Here is an 18,123-nt window from a genome sequence, read left to right as displayed (position 1 = left end):
CTCATGACAGGAAGTAAATAAAGGGCCGTAAGGGACGTCGATGTGTTCCCGCCTGAAACCGAAACGGAGGCAAAAGAGCTATCGAATATATAGCAACATACATTGGACAATGGATGACCTTTATTTGGATAATATTGATGAATTTGTCAACGACCAGAATAAAATCGTAAGTCACTTAGCTAACTGATCTATCTCGACCGATCCAACTAGCTGTTGGGGTCAGCTACTTGCTATTGTCGAATGATGCAGTGTAGTTTTAAGACCGCATCAGGCCCCCGAATTGTGTGACTACACAGTCGGTTGGGGAAACTTCGAGCTGTATTCCTTCCTAGAAGATGGGAATATAACGTACGCAACCGGTGAGTTTTTCAACTTTCACAAATCATATATGGGGATATCGTTCTATAATTTCACATGTAAATACTGCACTATTGTCCTTTACATCTCGTAAGATAAATCCTGTATGTCCGCCACAGAAAAACCTGACAAATCCATCAAGGAAGAGATAGAAGCAGCCCAGATGTCCTCTTCAGTGGATGAGAAGCCCTCAAACCCAGTCCCTAAAGCAGACTCCTGTCAAGGAGGAACTACCAAAAGGTGCTGTGGTTGAGAAAGATATTAGGTGGGTATTATTAACTCTTGTAGGAGTCCTTGTATGAATATACAACTTGTGTCGTAATAAAAAGTACCATGGGTACTGCAGTGATTATAAGAGGAAGTATTTGTTTGACACAGGGCTTGTATAGTATATTAGAACCAATGATGGATCTTAATAAGGATTTTGGTCACCAGCCAGCCGGGCTAGTAGACTGATCTTTTTTTTTTTTACTAGCCTGGGTTTTATTCGTATCCAAAGTCTGTGCCGAGCGATAATTAAAATAATAATTCACTGGCCACCGGGCTAGTTTGGCACATGTTCTACTAGCCCAGTCTGAAAAGTGCTAGCTTAACTTAAAACCCTGCTCAGAACCAACATCTCGCAGAAACCTTGTCGTCTTGGCGAACGGTGAGTGTTTCGAATGGCATTTCCAGAATATGCTTTAACAGAATACTTTCTTTTCAGTAGTAAGAGCAGTCTTGACCATTCCGATAGTGAAGAGAAGAACGCGAGTCAGAAGAAGAACAAGCGTCGGAGGATAAAGAAGCCCCAGTCAGACAGTAGTGATGATGATGATGGTGGTAAGATGAGCTGTAAAGGGAGGGCATGCTTATTGCTCAGGCTCCCCTTGACATTCACTTTCTTCCCTGTGGCTCAGTTGGTAGAGCATGGTGTTTGCAACGCCAGGGTTGTGGGTTCGATTCCCACGGGGGGCCAGTACAATAAAATGCATGAAATGAAATGTATGCATTCACTACTGTAAGTCACTCTGGATAAGCGCATCTGCTAAATAACTAAAATGTAATTCACACTGGACTTCAGAGTTCAACTGTTTCATGGTTAATAACAGAACTATTCTGTTAGTTTTTCCAGATGTTCTTGCAACCTTGGAGGAGAAGAGGGGCTCATCACCAAGCCTTGTGAATCAAAAAAAGAAAGAACCTTTTGCTATTTCTCATTCAGATGTAAGCTTTCACACTTTATTTATTTAAGTACTAAACTGTTGAAGTTGCAGGATATAGTTAGTAAAAAAATGTAAATGTATCTTTTTTTATCACCAATTTGTAATGATCGTTATCTACCTATCAATCCATGCAGGAGCGTTCGGATTGTAAGCGGAGGAAGAGGAGACGCGTCTTGAAATCGCGCACCTTTTTGGATGACGAGGGATGCATTGCTAAAATATGGATTTATTTTGTTTGTTTTCTATTCAACTTTTTCTTGTAAACATTTTGTAAACATTTTGCCTAAGTCTAACGCCTCTGACATACACGACACCTATTTCTTCTCCTTGAAGTGTGTGTGTGTAAGCTGAGAGATATATATATATATATATATTTATATTATATATATATTTATATTATATGCTGATCAATGTCTTAATGATGTCTGATCTCAAAACCATTTTAAACTGTCTACCGTCCAGTGACTGAGAAAGGCTATGAGAGTGAGTCCTACTCTGAGATGGAGGATGACTTTAAGGCAAGTAAACCATCCCAGAAGAATCCAGACCCACCAAAACCATCAACTGGCAAGAAAGAAGAAGAGAAGGAAGAATGTTGTTGCAGCCTCTAATAAATCAACTAAGCAGGCTTCTATTATGGGATTGTTTCAAAAGAAATGACAGACATACTCGCAATGTACTGAATACTGAGAAGATTAACATCCTTTTTGAGGGACTTGAGGCCCAGATGGAGAGAATCTAGACTGACACACATTATCAAATTCTCCGGAGGATGAATGTAGTTACTTGACTGGCAACATTTGGAAGAATGCTGTAATTTATTTTCTATTTAAAAAAGTAAATAAATGAAAACATTTACAAATTACTGTATATGATAAAGTGGCATAAATATATCCACAACACATTGTAAAGTACCGTCAGAGCTAATTGACCATTGCCATGTTATTGTAGCATTTATTTGGGGGGGTTGAAATTGGTTACAATTCTGCAAGTATTGAAGGGTTTATACTGTGGGGAACCTGAACAGCCGCAGTGCGGCACGCTCTTACCTGCCTCTTCGACTGGTGCCTTTCCTTGGGTCTTGTGGAAAGAAATGTCTGTTGGAATGCATTTTTATTTTTTTATGGTAGAAATTAACTTGAATGTTTAATCTGCAAATTCATTAAAGGTACATTGTTTTCATATATTTACTTGTGTTCACTACAGTATATTAATGCCATGTTTAAACATTTTCAATATTCACAATATACAGTCTGATCAATCACGGAAATGGTTTGTGAAGAAAACAGGTATTCCCAAACAGGGGTGTTATGCCGTCGGGGGTATGCCAAATAACAATGTGATTCACATAATTTTTTTTATTTTTTGAACACTTAAAAAAAAATATATATTTTCCAACGGGGCTATACATTTGAGTGAGGTTTTTTTCTCGCCTGAGTAGCCTCGTTTCACTGCTAAAAATAAAATTAAACCATCTGGTGTTCAGTGAAATAACACAATGTCAAATACAGGTAGTCTAGTCAATTAACCGTTAATCTCTCCTGGGAATTCCACTAACGGTCCGTATGTAACCAAACGTAGCTGCTGCTCATGTTTGGTATCTGTACTGATGATGCAAAAGCCATGACAGGGAGACATAGTGGAGTGGTAACGCGTGTGCAAGCAGTTGCTCCCGACCACTTGGGTACACTGCAGCATCCACCGAGAGGCTCTTGCTGCCAAGGGAATGCTTGGAAGATGTTTTGGACACTACAGTGAAAATGGTTAACTTTGTTAAATCAAGGTCCCTGAACTCTCGTATTTTCTGCACTATACAATGATATGGGCAGCGACCATGTAACGCTTTTACAACATACAGAAGTGCGCTGGTTATCAAGGGGCAAAGTATTGACACGTTTTTTTTAATTGAGAGACAAGCTTAAAGTTTTCTTTACTGACCATCATTTTCACTTGTCTGACCGCTTGCATGATGAGTTTCTCACACGACTGACCTATCTGGGTGATGTTTTTTCTTGCCTGAATAATCTGAATCTAGGATTACAGGGACTTTCCGCAACTATATTCAATGTGCGGGACAAAATTGAGGCTATGATTAAAAAGTTGGAGCTCTTCTCTGTCTGCATTAACAAGGACAACACACAGGTATTACATCAATGTATGATGTTTTGTGTGCAAATGAACTCAAGCTTACGGACTATGTCAAATGTGAAATAGCGAAGCACCTGAGTAAGTTGGGTGTGCAATTACGCAGGTACTTTCCCAAAACTGATGACACAAACAACTGGATTCGTTATCCCTTTCATACCCTGCCTCCAGTCCACTTACCGATATCTGAACAAGAGAGCCTCATCGAAATTGCAACAAGTGGTTCTGTGAAAATTGAATTTTATCAGAAGCCACTGCCAGATTTCTGGATTGAGCTGCGCTCAGAGTATCCTGCCTTGGCAAATCGCGCTGTTAAGACACTGATGCCCTTTGCAACCACGTAGCTATGTGAGAGTGGATTCTCAGCCCTCACTAGCATGAAAACCAAGTACAGGCACAGACTGTGTGGAAAATGATTTAAGACTGAGACTCTCTCCAATACAACCCAATATTGCAGAGTTATGTGCATCCTTTCAATTCACACCCTTCTCATTAACCTGTGGTGAGTTATTCACAATTTCCGATGAAAAAACAAGGTTTTATATGTAAGTTGGTTAAATAAAGAGCAAAATTATTGATTATTATTGTATTATTATTTGTGCCCTGGTCCTATAAGAGCTCTTTGTCACTTCCCACGAGCCGGGTTGTGACAAAAACTCACACTCCTTCTTATGTTTAATAAATGTATTGTATAGTGTGTGTGTGTGGCAGGCTTACAATGATGGCAAAAAACAACATTTGAGAGTGCTGACCCTGGCGCAGCTGGAGGTTGAATGCATGAAGGGGTACGGGACTATAACGTTTGGGAACCACTGGTGTAGAAAATACAGTGGTGGCATTTTAGATGCATCGTATCTTTGAGTAATAGGTTTGCTTCCTATGGTTTTGATATGCATGATATCACTTGGGCACAATCAGGCACTCAGGTTATGTTTGATACACAATGGTCTGCCTTTGGCAGGGCTTAACTCTGGAAGCACACTTTGGAATCAACTGGTGTCTGATCCAGTGCCACAGACGTGTTATTGCTTGCCGCATGGCTTGCAACATCCCTTGATGCAGGATAGTACCCGGTCCCTTTGACAGGCTTATCAATTTAAACTGGCTCTCTGAATTTCACAGGACAAGATGAAATTACATTCATGTGCTTTGGGAATGTATGTTTGGATTAATTTCATCAATCAACAGTTACCAAATCTGAACTGACCCCAATCTTACTTTAGGTGCTCTGGGTCAAGAGCATGAAAGTTGTCTTATTTTAGATGCCAACATAAGACATCACACATTTGTAATAGATCAGATTAGTGAATAATAAAATAACACATTGCGTGTGCCATGCAGTAAGCAGAGTTGCTTTCATGAGTAAAAGGCAACTGTTGAGCAAACCCATGCAATGGAAAAACAGGCCATGGATGGTCTAAACTGAGGCAGGGTTCCCTCTCCATGACTTGGCTATGCAATGAGGGAACATGATGAACTGTTTCCAGGTTTCTTCAAAGGTACATTCGTGTGAGGGAGGGGCTGGGAGATTCATACACTATCACACGCAGCAGGGAAGAACTCTTTACGAGAGGATGGGGCATGCAGGTATGTGGACTAATGAATCTTCGTTTTTTGGTACATAAAACAAAACAGTCAAAATCCCTGTATCTAGACGGATAAAAGTGATACTCAAAGAAACACTGTGAAAGCTGTGAACAAAACAAATTAAACCAGACAAATAAAAGTGAAAACACAATGACTTATTTGCAGATGTGAAGTTTCCGAGCCCAACAACAGCACAACATCAAATATACTCTACAGATAGTTACCTACGGAGTCTAGAAGTGTCAGGCATTATGTATTATTAAAAACATGTATTATTCAAAACTGACAGGCTGAGACTTTATGATTAAAACTCAATTCAAGGAAAGAAATGAAAACACAGTGTCAGTCAGCTGTGTGTTTGCTAAAGGAGGGACATTATTTCACAAATTTCAGAATTAGTTATACAATCAGCATAGATTAAAGATCTCTACTGTGTAACATACAGTCAATTACAAAGTACTCCAACATTGGGGTTTAGTGTTGCCACACCACCTGAATGTGGTACTGAATGGGCACTCACTGTTCTTTCCACATATTGGTTTCTCTGTCCATCCCTTGTTCTTTCCACATATTGGTTTCTCTGTCCATCCCTTGTTCTTTCCACATATTGGTTTCTCTGTCCATCCCTTGTTCTTTCCACATATTGGTTTCACTGTCCATCCCTTGTTCTTTCCACATATTGGTTTCACTGTCCATCCCTTGTTCTTTCCACATATTGGTTTCTCTGTCCATCCCTTGTTCTTTCCACATATTGGTTTCTCTGTCCATCCCTTGTTCTTTCCACATATTGGTTTCACTGTCCATCCCTTGTTCTTTCCACATATTGGTTTCACTGTCCATCCCTTGTTCTTTCCACATATTGGTTTCACTGTCCATCCCTTGTTCTTTCCACATATTGGTTTCACTGTCCATCCCTTGTTCTTTCCACATATTGGTTTCACTGTCCATCCCTTGTTTTTTCCACATATTGGTTTCACTGTCCATCCCTTGTTCTTTCCACATATTGGTTTCAGGGGCGAAAATCTGATATCAACTTTGGAGGGGACAATTACATGAAATTTTCTCAAGAGCAATTCCTGAGGGGGACACCAAAACTAGTGCTGTAACACATAGCCTACATTGTAATATGGTAAATGTATATTGAGGAACCAAAGAAATAAGGTGTTTGCCATACTCCTAACTACCGGCACCCAAAACTACACAACTACTCACAACAGCAATACCATTGCCTTTAACAAATCTTACTTCAGTCACCAGTTTAAGTTGAGAGTGGGGGTATCCATGGCATTTTCCAATTATGTTCCTATTTTACAAGTCAAAAAAATTAAGAACCTTTCATAATGTTGCCAAACAAAGACTCAACAAACTTACCTGAGACTCCGTCTCTGCCAGTCTGTCCCTGCATATCTGTCCCCAACTCTGCTGTCTGTGTGCCATCTGTTGCCTGCTCTGCCCAATGACATCATTGTGAAACATTTCCATTAGCATTTCACTTCTTTCTTATGAACATTTTATCAACTAGTCTTTGCGATATTAGGCTACTAGGGTTCTTACTTTGCGTTTTGGTGTACTGAAAAATACTCTGATGTCCGTCTTTTATTTTTCTGCCATTTTTCTACCTGGCTGGCTGGCTGGCTACACACACACAGTGTGTAGGTTATTTACAGTAGGAGATGGGCTTCTATCATCTTATCTTTTATCATTCTATTTGGGCTTCGCTCTAAAAGGTAGCTAGCAAATGTGAAACGGATTAAAATGACAAGAGTTGACAGCTGTATGAGTTCACCATTTACACAACATATGCTGCAACCTTTTGTAATTTTAATAGTTTGTTTCATATTGGCTGGCTTCCAACAATAGCTGAATTTGCAAAGCTAGCGAGCACCAATTCAGTTTCAGTGGTGTTTGCTATAATCTTTGCTACCCGGGTTAAATAAAGGTGAAATAAAATAAATAAATAAATAAATAAATAAAAGTTCCCTTGCGACAATTTAGCTTTTGCAACGAGACCATTAAATATATTTAAGACAATGGTAGAAGAGAGTGTAGTTCTGTTCAGTTTGGACTTCAGTTTATCGCTAACCTTATCACAGGGACTTTGAAGCACTAACTTACATCATCTGCATGCTGATCTCGGAATAAATTGACGATAGCAAAGATTCCATCTTTGACGAGGCCACATAAATGGAATAGGTACTAGCTAGCTTAATAGTTAATATTTGCGCGCTAGCTCTGCCTATTCAGCTAGTGTGTTGTGCGCGATTGACTGGATTAACCTCACGTCAGTTACGTTCATTGAGTGCCTTTCAGACAGTAGACACGACCCCTCTGTTACCTTGCCAGTGGATTAAACCATTGTGAGACAAAGGGTGGGGGGGTTGCAATCTTTTGAAACTAAAAACGCGCTATTAAGTGTCTATAATCAGCACAATTGCTTTCATTGCGTATTATTAATATTATTTAAATTACATAGTTATGTTTCAGTGATATATTGGGGGGCACAAATCATATTTTTCCCAGGATGGGGGGGTCGTGTCCCCCCCGTCCCCCCCGGGATTTCCGCCCCTGATTGGTTTCACTGTCCATCCCTTGTTCTTTCCACATATTGGTTTCACTGTCCATCCCTTGTTCTTTCCACATATTGGTTTCACTGCCCATCCCTTGTTCTGTCCCTCTCCTTGATTTCATGGTCTTGCCCACCTTACGATTTAAATTATATTCCAGCTAGGCAGATGTGGAATGCACTTTTAAACCCAGGTGGAATAAATCAGTGGGCATTTAAAAAAATATATCAAGTGATTCCACATTATTATATTCAAACAGGCCTTGAGCACTGGATTTATTCCCAGTCTCTGAATACATTAGATATGATGTTGTCTGTGGTAAACAGGCCCAGCCCATGCACATTCCTTCTGCAGTCTTAATTACAAGTATCTCTGTCAATAATCACATAAAACAACTAACATACATTACATGCATATTCTAACAAGCAGAAATACATGTTGAAATCTGAAGATAATACGGCATGGTAATTTACCTGCACATTTTACCTGCACATTTTAGTTAAAAGTGTTATTAAAAAACACTTGCCTGTAGAAAAACAACTATGATTGATTTCATGCATACAAATAATAAATATGTTGAGTTGCGTTTAAATACTATCTGTCATCATCACATGAAATCCTATGATTTACAGAGTACATCTGGAGGTTGTTAGACGGTCATTGCCCTCCTGTTTGTTTTTATGTATAAAATAATGTCCGTGGTTATATTTATGTTTATTTTAGGTCTGCAGAAAACCATAAGTATGAAGTTATCTCAAGGTAAAGCATGCTGTAATAGATCTACATCTACAATATGAAGACATACTACACTATACAAATACAGCACACATTTGACTACTGGCACAGCCACTGCTCAACCTCTTGATACAATTGACTAAATTGCAAAGGCACCTACTGCCAGTAACACATTCTTTATTTAACAGATCTCTCTCTCTCTGATTCTAGATGTTAGAGAAACATGTGGTTGTGAATTGCGTTTGAGAAAAACAGTTTGAGAGAAAAAAAGTTTATGTTCTTGTCTATTTTGAGTTCTTGTTCAGATTAATATCAACAAACAACTTTAAAGGCAAATAAACATTCTCTTGTAATTTACTTTTATAATCCCTTTCTTTCTCTTCTTGAAAAACTCTTCAAAAGAAAATGATGAATTGAAAACAGGTTTTTACACATGCTCTTAGGACTTGGTGATGTAATAGAATCTGGCTCTGCTCTCTGTCCAAAAGAAAACATAGGCAGACATAGCTGGGAAAGGCAATGAGGAGTCTGAGGATCTTCAGGAATTTATATCCTCGGGTCAATATCAGTGTATCTGGGTGCGCCAGTATCTCCACATCTGGCTTAATCGTTGCAATCAAGCCTGAGAGATGTTTGGATACAACTGTTGTTTTGGATCATAAATTGAGACCTAACAGTAGGAGAATACTACTGTGTGGGGAGGCTGAAACAGTTCCTTTGGCTCTGGGGCCAAGCAGCGTATTACCTCACCAACACTCCTCATTAATCAATGTGCCAAATGAGTTTATTCAAGATTGGCCCCATTCATCATAGTCTTTTTGATGCACAAGTATACTTAGAAACTGTAGTACACACTTAACATGAAATCATAGGGAGAGTGATTGAATGGTCCATAATTGTACATTTGTAGTAATTTTTTCTCTTGAACAATAATCATTTCAGCGATGAACAAAAATATTCCTGGGAAACGTGGTCTTGGTTTATCAATCATGCCTCCATCACAAGCATGTGTTTAAAAATGTGAACCTCTAACAGTGGGGTTCAGGAAAGAGGGTGTAATGACTGAAGTGTTTATGACATGAATCCCAGTATTGTCCATATTTTCTTGGCACTGCCCAGATCCTCAGCTGAAATGATCAGGGCCAACTTAATTAAGGAGAGGGGTAGGGTGTAAAAAACAGTGCCCTTAATAGATTTCGGAAGTATTTTGATGAAGCAAAAACTCAGGGGTTCTCTTGAACACCTTAATCAGCTATGAAAGCAAACACATCTATCAGACTTAATTAACTTAACACAATTTGGCTCCCTTTGAATCAAAAGACTGCCTGATTGATTTTCAATGCTTCAGTTCCTCACAAACACTGTTTCTGTGAGGCACCATAATTATGGTGTAGCAGCCTAGGGACAGATATTTCTAACATTTATTTAGTTTGCTTACCTCACCTGCCTCCATCTACTGCAACTAACGGCTCGCTGTAGTCCGTTACCCACAGGAAATGGCTACATTTCGGATAACAAGTTGTGGGCTCGTACAGTAGGCCCATAGACTGTAGCCATCTTGTAGCATACAATAATATATTGTTGCTACTCACACGTTGAGACACTTTTCAATAAAACTACAGATGTAATTACAGTATTGTAGTAAATATTCTTACTCTGATTCTAACCCTTAATGTACTTGAGTTCTTCAGTTCTGGGAGAATTCCCTGGTCTGACATATTCTCTAACAATGGGCAGCAGCAGGGTTGAGTAGACATGCTCCTACAGAGAGCTGACCCCACTACCTGATTTATACCCACTGACTGCCCCCAGCTGTTACTATTGCCTGAGCCAAGACTAAGCATGCATAGCTGAATTGGCCAAATGCTACTTAGAGGGAATTTGAAACGTCCTCTCCAAAAAATTAACAGACCATATAAATGCTGAAAAGTTTCAAGATTTTCCACCAGCAATAAAATATAGAACCTTGAGGTATAAAAATGTCAATGTGACAAAAATTGTCAGCCCTGTTCACTACCTGGCCTGCCACAATGAGGGATGCTGTACTTTGCGTTATTATCCGGGATCAAGTTACTTTCTCTAAATATAACACTGCATTCTGGCATATAGCAAATACTTTCTCTAAATATAACACTGCATTCTGGCATATAGCAAATACTTTCTCTAAATATAACACTGCATTCTGGCATATAGCAATACTTTCTCTAAATATAACACTGCATTCTGGCATATAGCAAATACTTTGTCATTCATCAGTTTGGAAGATAAATAAGATGTGTTTTTATGGAGAAGTGGAAAGAGGCACATCTACCTCCTTCATGGAAGAGGACCACCTTAAACCTCTCAAAAGAAGATATTGCCAGGAACTGTCAAGTCCAACAGCCTCCAGAAATAAGTCACAGCTTCATTGTAAAACTATTAAGGTCTACAACTGAGGGGCTTCTGTTACAAAATATTTTGTCAGGCCTTTAGTGAGAGATGGGCTGCAATGTCTGGCGCAATGTGTGAAGCCAACACAATGAGTCATTGTAGCTGTGAAGGGAGAGAGTGGACTGTTGCGGTTCACAGATGAGGGATATTAGTCACAAGTCTGTGCACTGTTCCCATATCGACAGGACTGGGTGTATGGCTCTTGTCTACTGCAATGAAAATGGCACAGGGACAAATGGGCTTATCTTACACCTGTTGACCTAAACAAGCCTGTTGACAAGCTGTTCACAGGGCAGCTCAACTCACAGGCGAACATGGATTTCAGATGCTGTGATCATAAGCCAGCTTCTCAGTGTGTGTAGAACAGTAATGACATGTTATCTCAATAACTTGTCATAATAGTTCTTTGATGTGGTAGAAGAACACTCCAATAATATCCTACATTTTTAAAGACCAAGGATTTATTTTTCTTGGGTTTGGTGTATTATACATACTGCAAATAATCAAATTGTGTCTAACTATTTGACAAGCATGTTACTGTTGTGCTGTATCCCAGTGTGTCCCAAACTCGGTCCTTGGGCCCCCCCTGGGTGTACGTTTAGTTTTTTGCCCTAGCACTACACAGCTGATTCATCAAAGTTTGATGATGAGTTAGTTATTTGAATCAACTGTGTAGCACTAGGGAAAAAAACCAAACGTGCACATGAGGGGCAGGACTGAGTTTGGGACACCCTGCTCTATACCTTTTTTTAAAAGACTGGGTCCTCCATCAACAATATTCTTATTTTTCAATATTATTCCTCCCTGAGCCCTCTCTTCTTCTGCAGTTCTCTGTATTGGAAAATGTTGGTGTCCTTCCAACTCATGACCTACATTTATATCAAATTAACAGAGCTCTATTGTTGTGCTCATCCTGTTAGGCCATTACAACCCTTGAGAAAACAAACTATAGCACTGGAGCACAAATCCAAATTACAGGCACAATTTATAAAGCAGAAATCCCCCTGGTCCGACTGGGTTCACTGGAGGGTAGTCCAAGGAAAAACAACAGCCTGATTTGTGCAGGAATTCTTGCCTCAGGTAGAGCTCAACTATATCATATTTTTGGTTGGCTCCAACTTTTAGCCTTGTCAATCACGTGCAAGAATGCCTTGCCACTGTGCAAAGGGGAAAAAGATGCATGAAGTACTGAAATGACACATAATCCTATGGAAACTTGGTCTGTAGAAAACTGGCCAAAAATAATGATAAACACCTCAGAGAACATAATAGAAAGGGCAATACCAATGCCCAGATATCAAACCCACATTCTCTGAGGAAAGCCCTATATGTATCCTGCCTTGCCAAGCAAAAAGGCTGTAACTGCTCATAGCGTGGAACTGAGAAAAATGGCTTTTATTTACCTTGGTTTCACTGTAACATTATGCAGTTACTGCTAACATGACCCCCATTTTCTCCAAAACACAATACAATAGAGGCAGGATACTTGTCCACATGATTAAGCATGTATTTAATGACATTAACTCATTTTCAACCAAATGAGCAGTTACTGCCTTTTTGCTTGGTAGGGCAGTATAGCCCAATGAACTAAAGCCTTGGTGTCTCACCTTTCAGTACACACTCAAATGTCTACAGAATGTACAAACAAACATGTCAAACAAACCAATGTTGTACGCTCTGCCTCAAAATGACATCTGTTAGCATATTTGTATTTACAATAAATATGTTAATGAATATTTCTCGGTACATTCTGAAAAGGCATACAATTTGAAACAGCAGTATTTCTCAGAACAGTAAAGTGATTGTAAATATGGTTTACTCTATAAAGGTGTTTTTGACAGATGGCTGTCTAATTTACCCAGTGTATTTTTCTATTATGTACATGTACACCTGTATCTTTTGAGATAATACCGTTTTTACTGTATTCCAGTATGCCAGAAAACAAAAATGAGATACAACTGTAATTCATTTAAAGTATTTTTTCCATTTTGGTTTCTTCTATTACCAAATGCTACCAACAATGTTGACAATTCTGCTGACTAATTGTTACTGAGAATATGGAACATCACATTGTAATGAGTTATGATGGCATTTAAAAATAAACAAAAGCTTGTTATTCTATAACCAATAAGCAGTGCTATGTTTCATGTCTAATGAAATGCATATGAATGCTGTGCATTTTCCATTGATGTCAAAGTCAGGGGATGAGAGTTAAGAAGAGCACAGGCTTTCCAGCTGGTCTGGGTACAAGAACTTCACCACCTCCCTGAATCCATCCTCACAGGTCCTGGTCTTGGGAAATTCCTTCTGATTGTCTTCTTCCTCCTTGAATCTTTTCCAAGTCTCTGTGTAAAAAGAACAAAGAATTGACATGTTGCCATCCAACAGCAGACAAAAAGCGTACAAATCCATAACTTTTTTTCCCTCAGCAGGAAAGAAGATGGTCACTGACAAGAGGAAGCAGCCATTTTTTAATCAGTTGAAATGAAATGAAATTTCCTTTGGTCTACAATATGTCTGGTTGGTCTATGACCTTATGTCTAGAAATGGTTTGAGCTGTATTGCCTAACAATTCAGATTGGCAAAACAATGGAAAAGCTTTACTTAAAAGAAACTAAAGGATTACAAGATTTATAACAAGAGAACTTTTAAATTACCGGAAAATAAAGGTATGCATACAAAAACAACAAAAAACACACAAAAAACATGGATAAACTCACCTTCATCCAATGTTGCCAGTAAAGTGTAGTTATCTGGATTATCTAGAAGATCTTTCTTCAGAACATCCCCAGTTTCCATTAATTGTAAAACTCCTGGGAAAAGTGAAAATACATATTTGGTGACATTCCGAATAGTTAGGTAATCCACAGCTGTAGCTTTGTTATTAACACTGCCATGCAAGTGCCCTCTATACTCCCCCCTCCTATTACCTCCTACTGTCTTCCATACTTTACTTCCCCCTCCTATTACCTCCTACTGTCTTCCATACTTTACTTCCCCCTCCTATTACCTCCTACTGTCTTCCATACTTTACTTCCCCCTCCTATTACCTCCTACTGTCTTCCATACTTGCACTTCAACTTCAGCAGTCCCTTGTCTTTCAATAGCAATTATCCTGACTGTGTCCTCGGTCTGAACCTTTGACGATGGCTTAACTTTGTACACCAAGAGGTTGTTATTGTCATGCCCAAGATTCATGTTTATGTAACAGCCAGTCCTGTTGCTCTCAGCATTATGTTCTAGGGGCAGAAATCAGAGAGATTAAAAATGTATATTGTTCAAAACCTATGGTTAAAATAATTTTCTGAATTGCATTGTGAATACTGCTGAGCTACAGTACCTGGACAAATCTTGCAGCATTTCCCCTCGGTTTTAACAGGATTTTGGCATGGATATTGGCTGGGACATGAGAGGCGTTTGCAGTCCTGTATGCCATCCTTACAGGTGCACAGGATGCACTCCAGGACCTTCCCCAGGACTGGATGCCACACATCACCATGAGAGTAGGTGTTGCCACTGTACTGACATGCTGAGAGAAATAGGAAAAACATATATGCTCTAGTACTACATATTATTACAATCACAGAGCTGTAAGAGTTAGAATACATTGACTGCTCAATGACCAGGGAAGTGACTCCCTATTGTAGGCCATGAAAATAGTACTACTATTAATAGGATAATAATAATAACAACAAGATGAATAGCATTAATTAATATTATTAATATGAATATTATTAATTATTGTAGGGCTATCATTTAACTCTCACCCTTCTGGTGCTTTTTCTGCAGCAGGAAATTCACGGTGGTCTCTGCAGCACCTTTGAAGTGGAGCTTGGGCAGGCTCAGGCCTCTGGGAGTACCCCTGACTGTGGATGGAGTAGAGCGGACAGAACGCCCTCGGAACTGCTCTCCAGCACACTGGTCCACTGAATGCCTCTTGTGTATTCACAGAGACAAATAGACACAGTTATTATGGGGTTATTTTGGATTTATGTGCAGTTCCGATGCCAGTGAGTTGGAACCCCACCCCACTCCAGGTAAACTTGATTTACATGCCCCACAAATGAAGATTAAATATTAGTTGTTGTCTTCTCTGCAAAGGTGTGGTGTTTTGGATGTCATGGTTTGACAAATCTACAAGACTAAACCCATCAATGAATGAACAGAAAAGCACCTACAACGCCTCGGTTCAGCTGTTGGCCTACATCCTCCACTGATGAGTACCCATTAATGCCACCATCTAATCAAAGACAAATGAAGAGGATATACATTGACTTTGATTACAACAGAAAGTAGGGTGAAAATCTGCTGTGGTAAGAAACAAATGTGATCACCTTTGCACACCAGACAGCAGGTATCTGGGAATGAGACTGGTGAGGAGCAGGTCAGCGGCTGGCAAGTTTTCAGAGCACAGAAAATATTTCCATTCTAAAAACAAATGTGGAAGAAAGCCAAAGGTGAAGGAAGAACAGAAGTGATTGTAGACATTGCCAGTCCTAGCTTTTTGGGGGCCCTAACTAAATATTGTTTTGGGGCCCACAACTCGCGAGCAAAACATTTTAGTGGCTTCCCTCTTGACGGCGGAGAGATCTTTTTTTTTTTTACAAGTTAATTTCCTACAATTCTACACATTTTGCCATGGGGCGGAGAGAAAATGTAGCAATTGTACAACTCATTTCATGCAATTCTACTCATTTTGCCATGGTGAGGAGATAGAAATGTGCAGTTTTAGAGCCAATTTCCTGCAATTCAGTGCAATGCCATAGGGTGGGGATACATTTTTGCAGTTTTAAAGCTAATTTCTTGCTGTTCTACACACTTTGCCATAACTTTTGCCATGTTAATATGATATCTGAGTGAGAGTGACTAACAAAACCAATGGATAGAAATTTGGGCACATGCCCTTTCTTGCCCGGTTGATAATTCAACCATGATTACTACAAGTTTAGATAGTTAGCTAGACTAACATACCAATCTGAAAATGTTTTGCTGACATGGCTAATTGAGTGACTGTCAGTGACTGACATAACAAGAGATAAACTGCTGATGCACAACCACATTTCTAAATGTCACCTTGTGTATTCTACTATTCTAACTCTCAACAATAAGTTGAGACCAAACTGAGTTCCTACAAAAAAAAAAAAAAAAAGAGTCGCTTACTGCCACAGGGAATTGTAGATACATTAAGAGCTCCAGTATTATGGCTGACACATGAGGAAACATTCCCAGTTACGTTCTCAGAGTAAGGAGCTGTACACCATAAACTACAGGAAGAGAGAGTGTGACTTACTGAACATGTGCACATGACACACTGGTTGGTTTGTCGAGATGGGAAGAGGTCATGGTTGGCAAAGGTCTCCCCTGGTTGGTAGAAAGTTCCATTATACCTGCAGGACTTCACTGGGGCTCTCAAGCCTGCTGGAATCCTAGGCTCATCTGAGCAGATAATGAATGGTAAGCACAAGATGAGTAAGTGAATGCCAAAGCAGGATGTTTTTGTTTTACACACCTCTAACCTTATTTTCCTCAAGGATAGAAATGGTGGATGCAATTCAAGATCAAGTCCTGTGACTAGACATGGCATAAAAGCACACAGGTACTACTATACCAAATGGTGTCATAGAAATGATTAAATAACTTTATTGTACTGCCTGTGTGTGCTTATTGTATGAGAATGCCTGATCCTACCTGTACAGCGAGGGCAGCACTGCTGAGAGTCAGTCACTGGGTTGTCACATCGCAGAGTAGGACACTTAATTGTGTTACATTTCACATGGCCTGTCTATGAGGGAAACGTTACATGGTTTACGGCATACCTTGAAATCCCACCCACCAAAACCCTTTAAAGCAACTGCCAATATGATGTATAGCCAGTAGCCTAAATCCTATTTGCACACAGTAGCCTCCAATCCAATACTCAGGTTTAGACAGTTTGATACAGTAGAGTATAGGGCAGTGTTGGGCTTCTTTTGGTACACTTTTACATGGTTTCATATTAGGCTACAGATGTGACAAAACTGACCAATGATGTATTCTAATTCTATGGGTACAGTACCTCAGTGCAGGAACACCGCATACAAAACATGAAACCAAAGGGTTCCAGATAAGGATGCCAGCTGTCTCCAGGACTGTATGTTTTCTCTTTGAAAGAACAGAAAACTGCAGACACTGGGTGAAAAAAAATGGAAAGTAAAGATGGAAGGTAAGATGGAAAGTTATTTTAGCAGTAGAAGCACTTTAATATGAAGCAAAGCAGGAATTTTCATAAACAGAAAACGAAAGAGACTAATCTAATAAAAAATTACCTTCCATGGCTCACAAACCTGTCAGAGTAATAACTGCTAATATCTTCTGGCAAAAAAACACGTGGATTAAATCAGTATACTGTCATAATTGATGTTATGTGGTTATATAATTAATGTTGTGGTTAAATAATTAATACATTTCAACCGGAATTAGCACAATTTAATACTAAATACAGTTTAATACTACACTGACCTTATAGACAGGCTAGAAATACACGCTGTATAAACTTGCCAGATATAGAAAAAAGTTGGTTGCAACAATGATGAAATCCAGAAAAGGAAAAAATAACATAAACCCATGTTTAATCGCCAGTGGTGAGTAGTTGTAGTGTATTACTATAGTAAAACTCTTCGTTTGATTTGAGCTACAGACGCATTTCATCAATTGTGGATAACGGTTTAACTTCAGATTTGCAGACAGTCTGTCCTACCTTTTCTTGCTCTTATAACATCCGAAGCACAACCAGCGAACAAACAGACGCAAATTAATAAGAACATATTCTTCATGTTGGGGGATAAATCCTTGTCAATATGAAATGAAATAGCAGCAACTGCGACAGCAAACCCCAGGACAGTGTGAAACTCCCCATAAAATCACGAATTTATTCTTGGTTTTCATCGAAGGCGCCTCCTACAGGAAGAATACGCCAATTTATAAACTGGGTGAAGTGAATGATGTGATGTTGTCAAAGAAAATGGAATGAATAAGTCTAAGTTTGTTGGTTGTCAAGTATGCCTAAAGTAGGAATAAAGCCTATAGATATTGTCAAATAACTTATTGGAGGCAGGGCATAT

The 18,123-nt window shown here is 39.3% G+C and overlaps 1 protein-coding gene and 1 long non-coding RNA gene across 3 annotated transcripts; one reads left to right on the top strand and one right to left on the bottom strand.

Annotated features, from left to right (window-relative positions):
• The first annotated feature begins 17 nt into the window (after window positions 1-17).
• Window positions 18-2,748, top strand: LOC115204347 (uncharacterized). Of its 2 annotated transcripts, none has more exons than XR_003880356.1 (5): window positions 18-359; window positions 477-622; window positions 1,067-1,179; window positions 1,463-1,563; window positions 1,697-2,748. It is a non-coding gene; the product is annotated as an uncharacterized LOC115204347 (long non-coding RNA). The 2 variants fall into 2 exon arrangements; XR_003880355.1 differs by having other exon boundaries at window positions 1,064-1,179.
• Window positions 2,749-11,464: 8,716 nt separating this feature from the next.
• Window positions 11,465-17,942, bottom strand: LOC115204344 (chordin-like protein 2). The gene is made up of 11 exons (XM_029769844.1): window positions 17,760-17,942; window positions 17,079-17,191; window positions 16,712-16,805; window positions 16,314-16,459; window positions 15,358-15,451; window positions 15,202-15,263; window positions 14,791-14,959; window positions 14,364-14,552; window positions 14,074-14,262; window positions 13,744-13,836; window positions 11,465-13,368 (listed from the first exon to the last, which is right to left on the bottom strand). Exons 1-11 carry the CDS (start codon window positions 17,833-17,835, stop codon window positions 13,235-13,237), a joined length of 1,359 nt encoding a protein of 452 aa, XP_029625704.1. The 5' UTR covers window positions 17,836-17,942; the 3' UTR covers window positions 11,465-13,234.
• Window positions 17,943-18,123: the final 181 nt, after the last annotated feature.

The sequence above is a fragment of the Salmo trutta genome, chromosome 12, assembly GCF_901001165.1.
Source record: "Salmo trutta chromosome 12, fSalTru1.1, whole genome shotgun sequence".
NCBI lineage: Eukaryota > Metazoa > Chordata > Actinopteri > Salmoniformes > Salmonidae > Salmo > Salmo trutta.
This window is presented reverse-complemented; position numbering and strand designations above follow the sequence as displayed.

What these genes read in the sequence shown, in the direction of transcription:
- LOC115204344 (XM_029769844.1), bottom strand. Translation starts at nt 17,835, where the DNA reads ATGAAGAATATGTTCTTATTAATTTGCGTCTGTTTGTTCGCTGGTTGT. An exon ending in TGTTATAAGAGCAAGAAAAG is followed by an intron (nt 17,192 to 17,759) that starts GTAGGACAGACT and finishes TTTTTCACCCAG; the next exon opens with TGTCTGCAGTTTTCTGTTCT. An exon ending in ATGCTGCAAGATTTGTCCAG is followed by an intron (nt 14,263 to 14,363) that starts GTACTGTAGCTC and finishes TTCTGCCCCTAG; the next exon opens with AACATAATGCTGAGAGCAAC.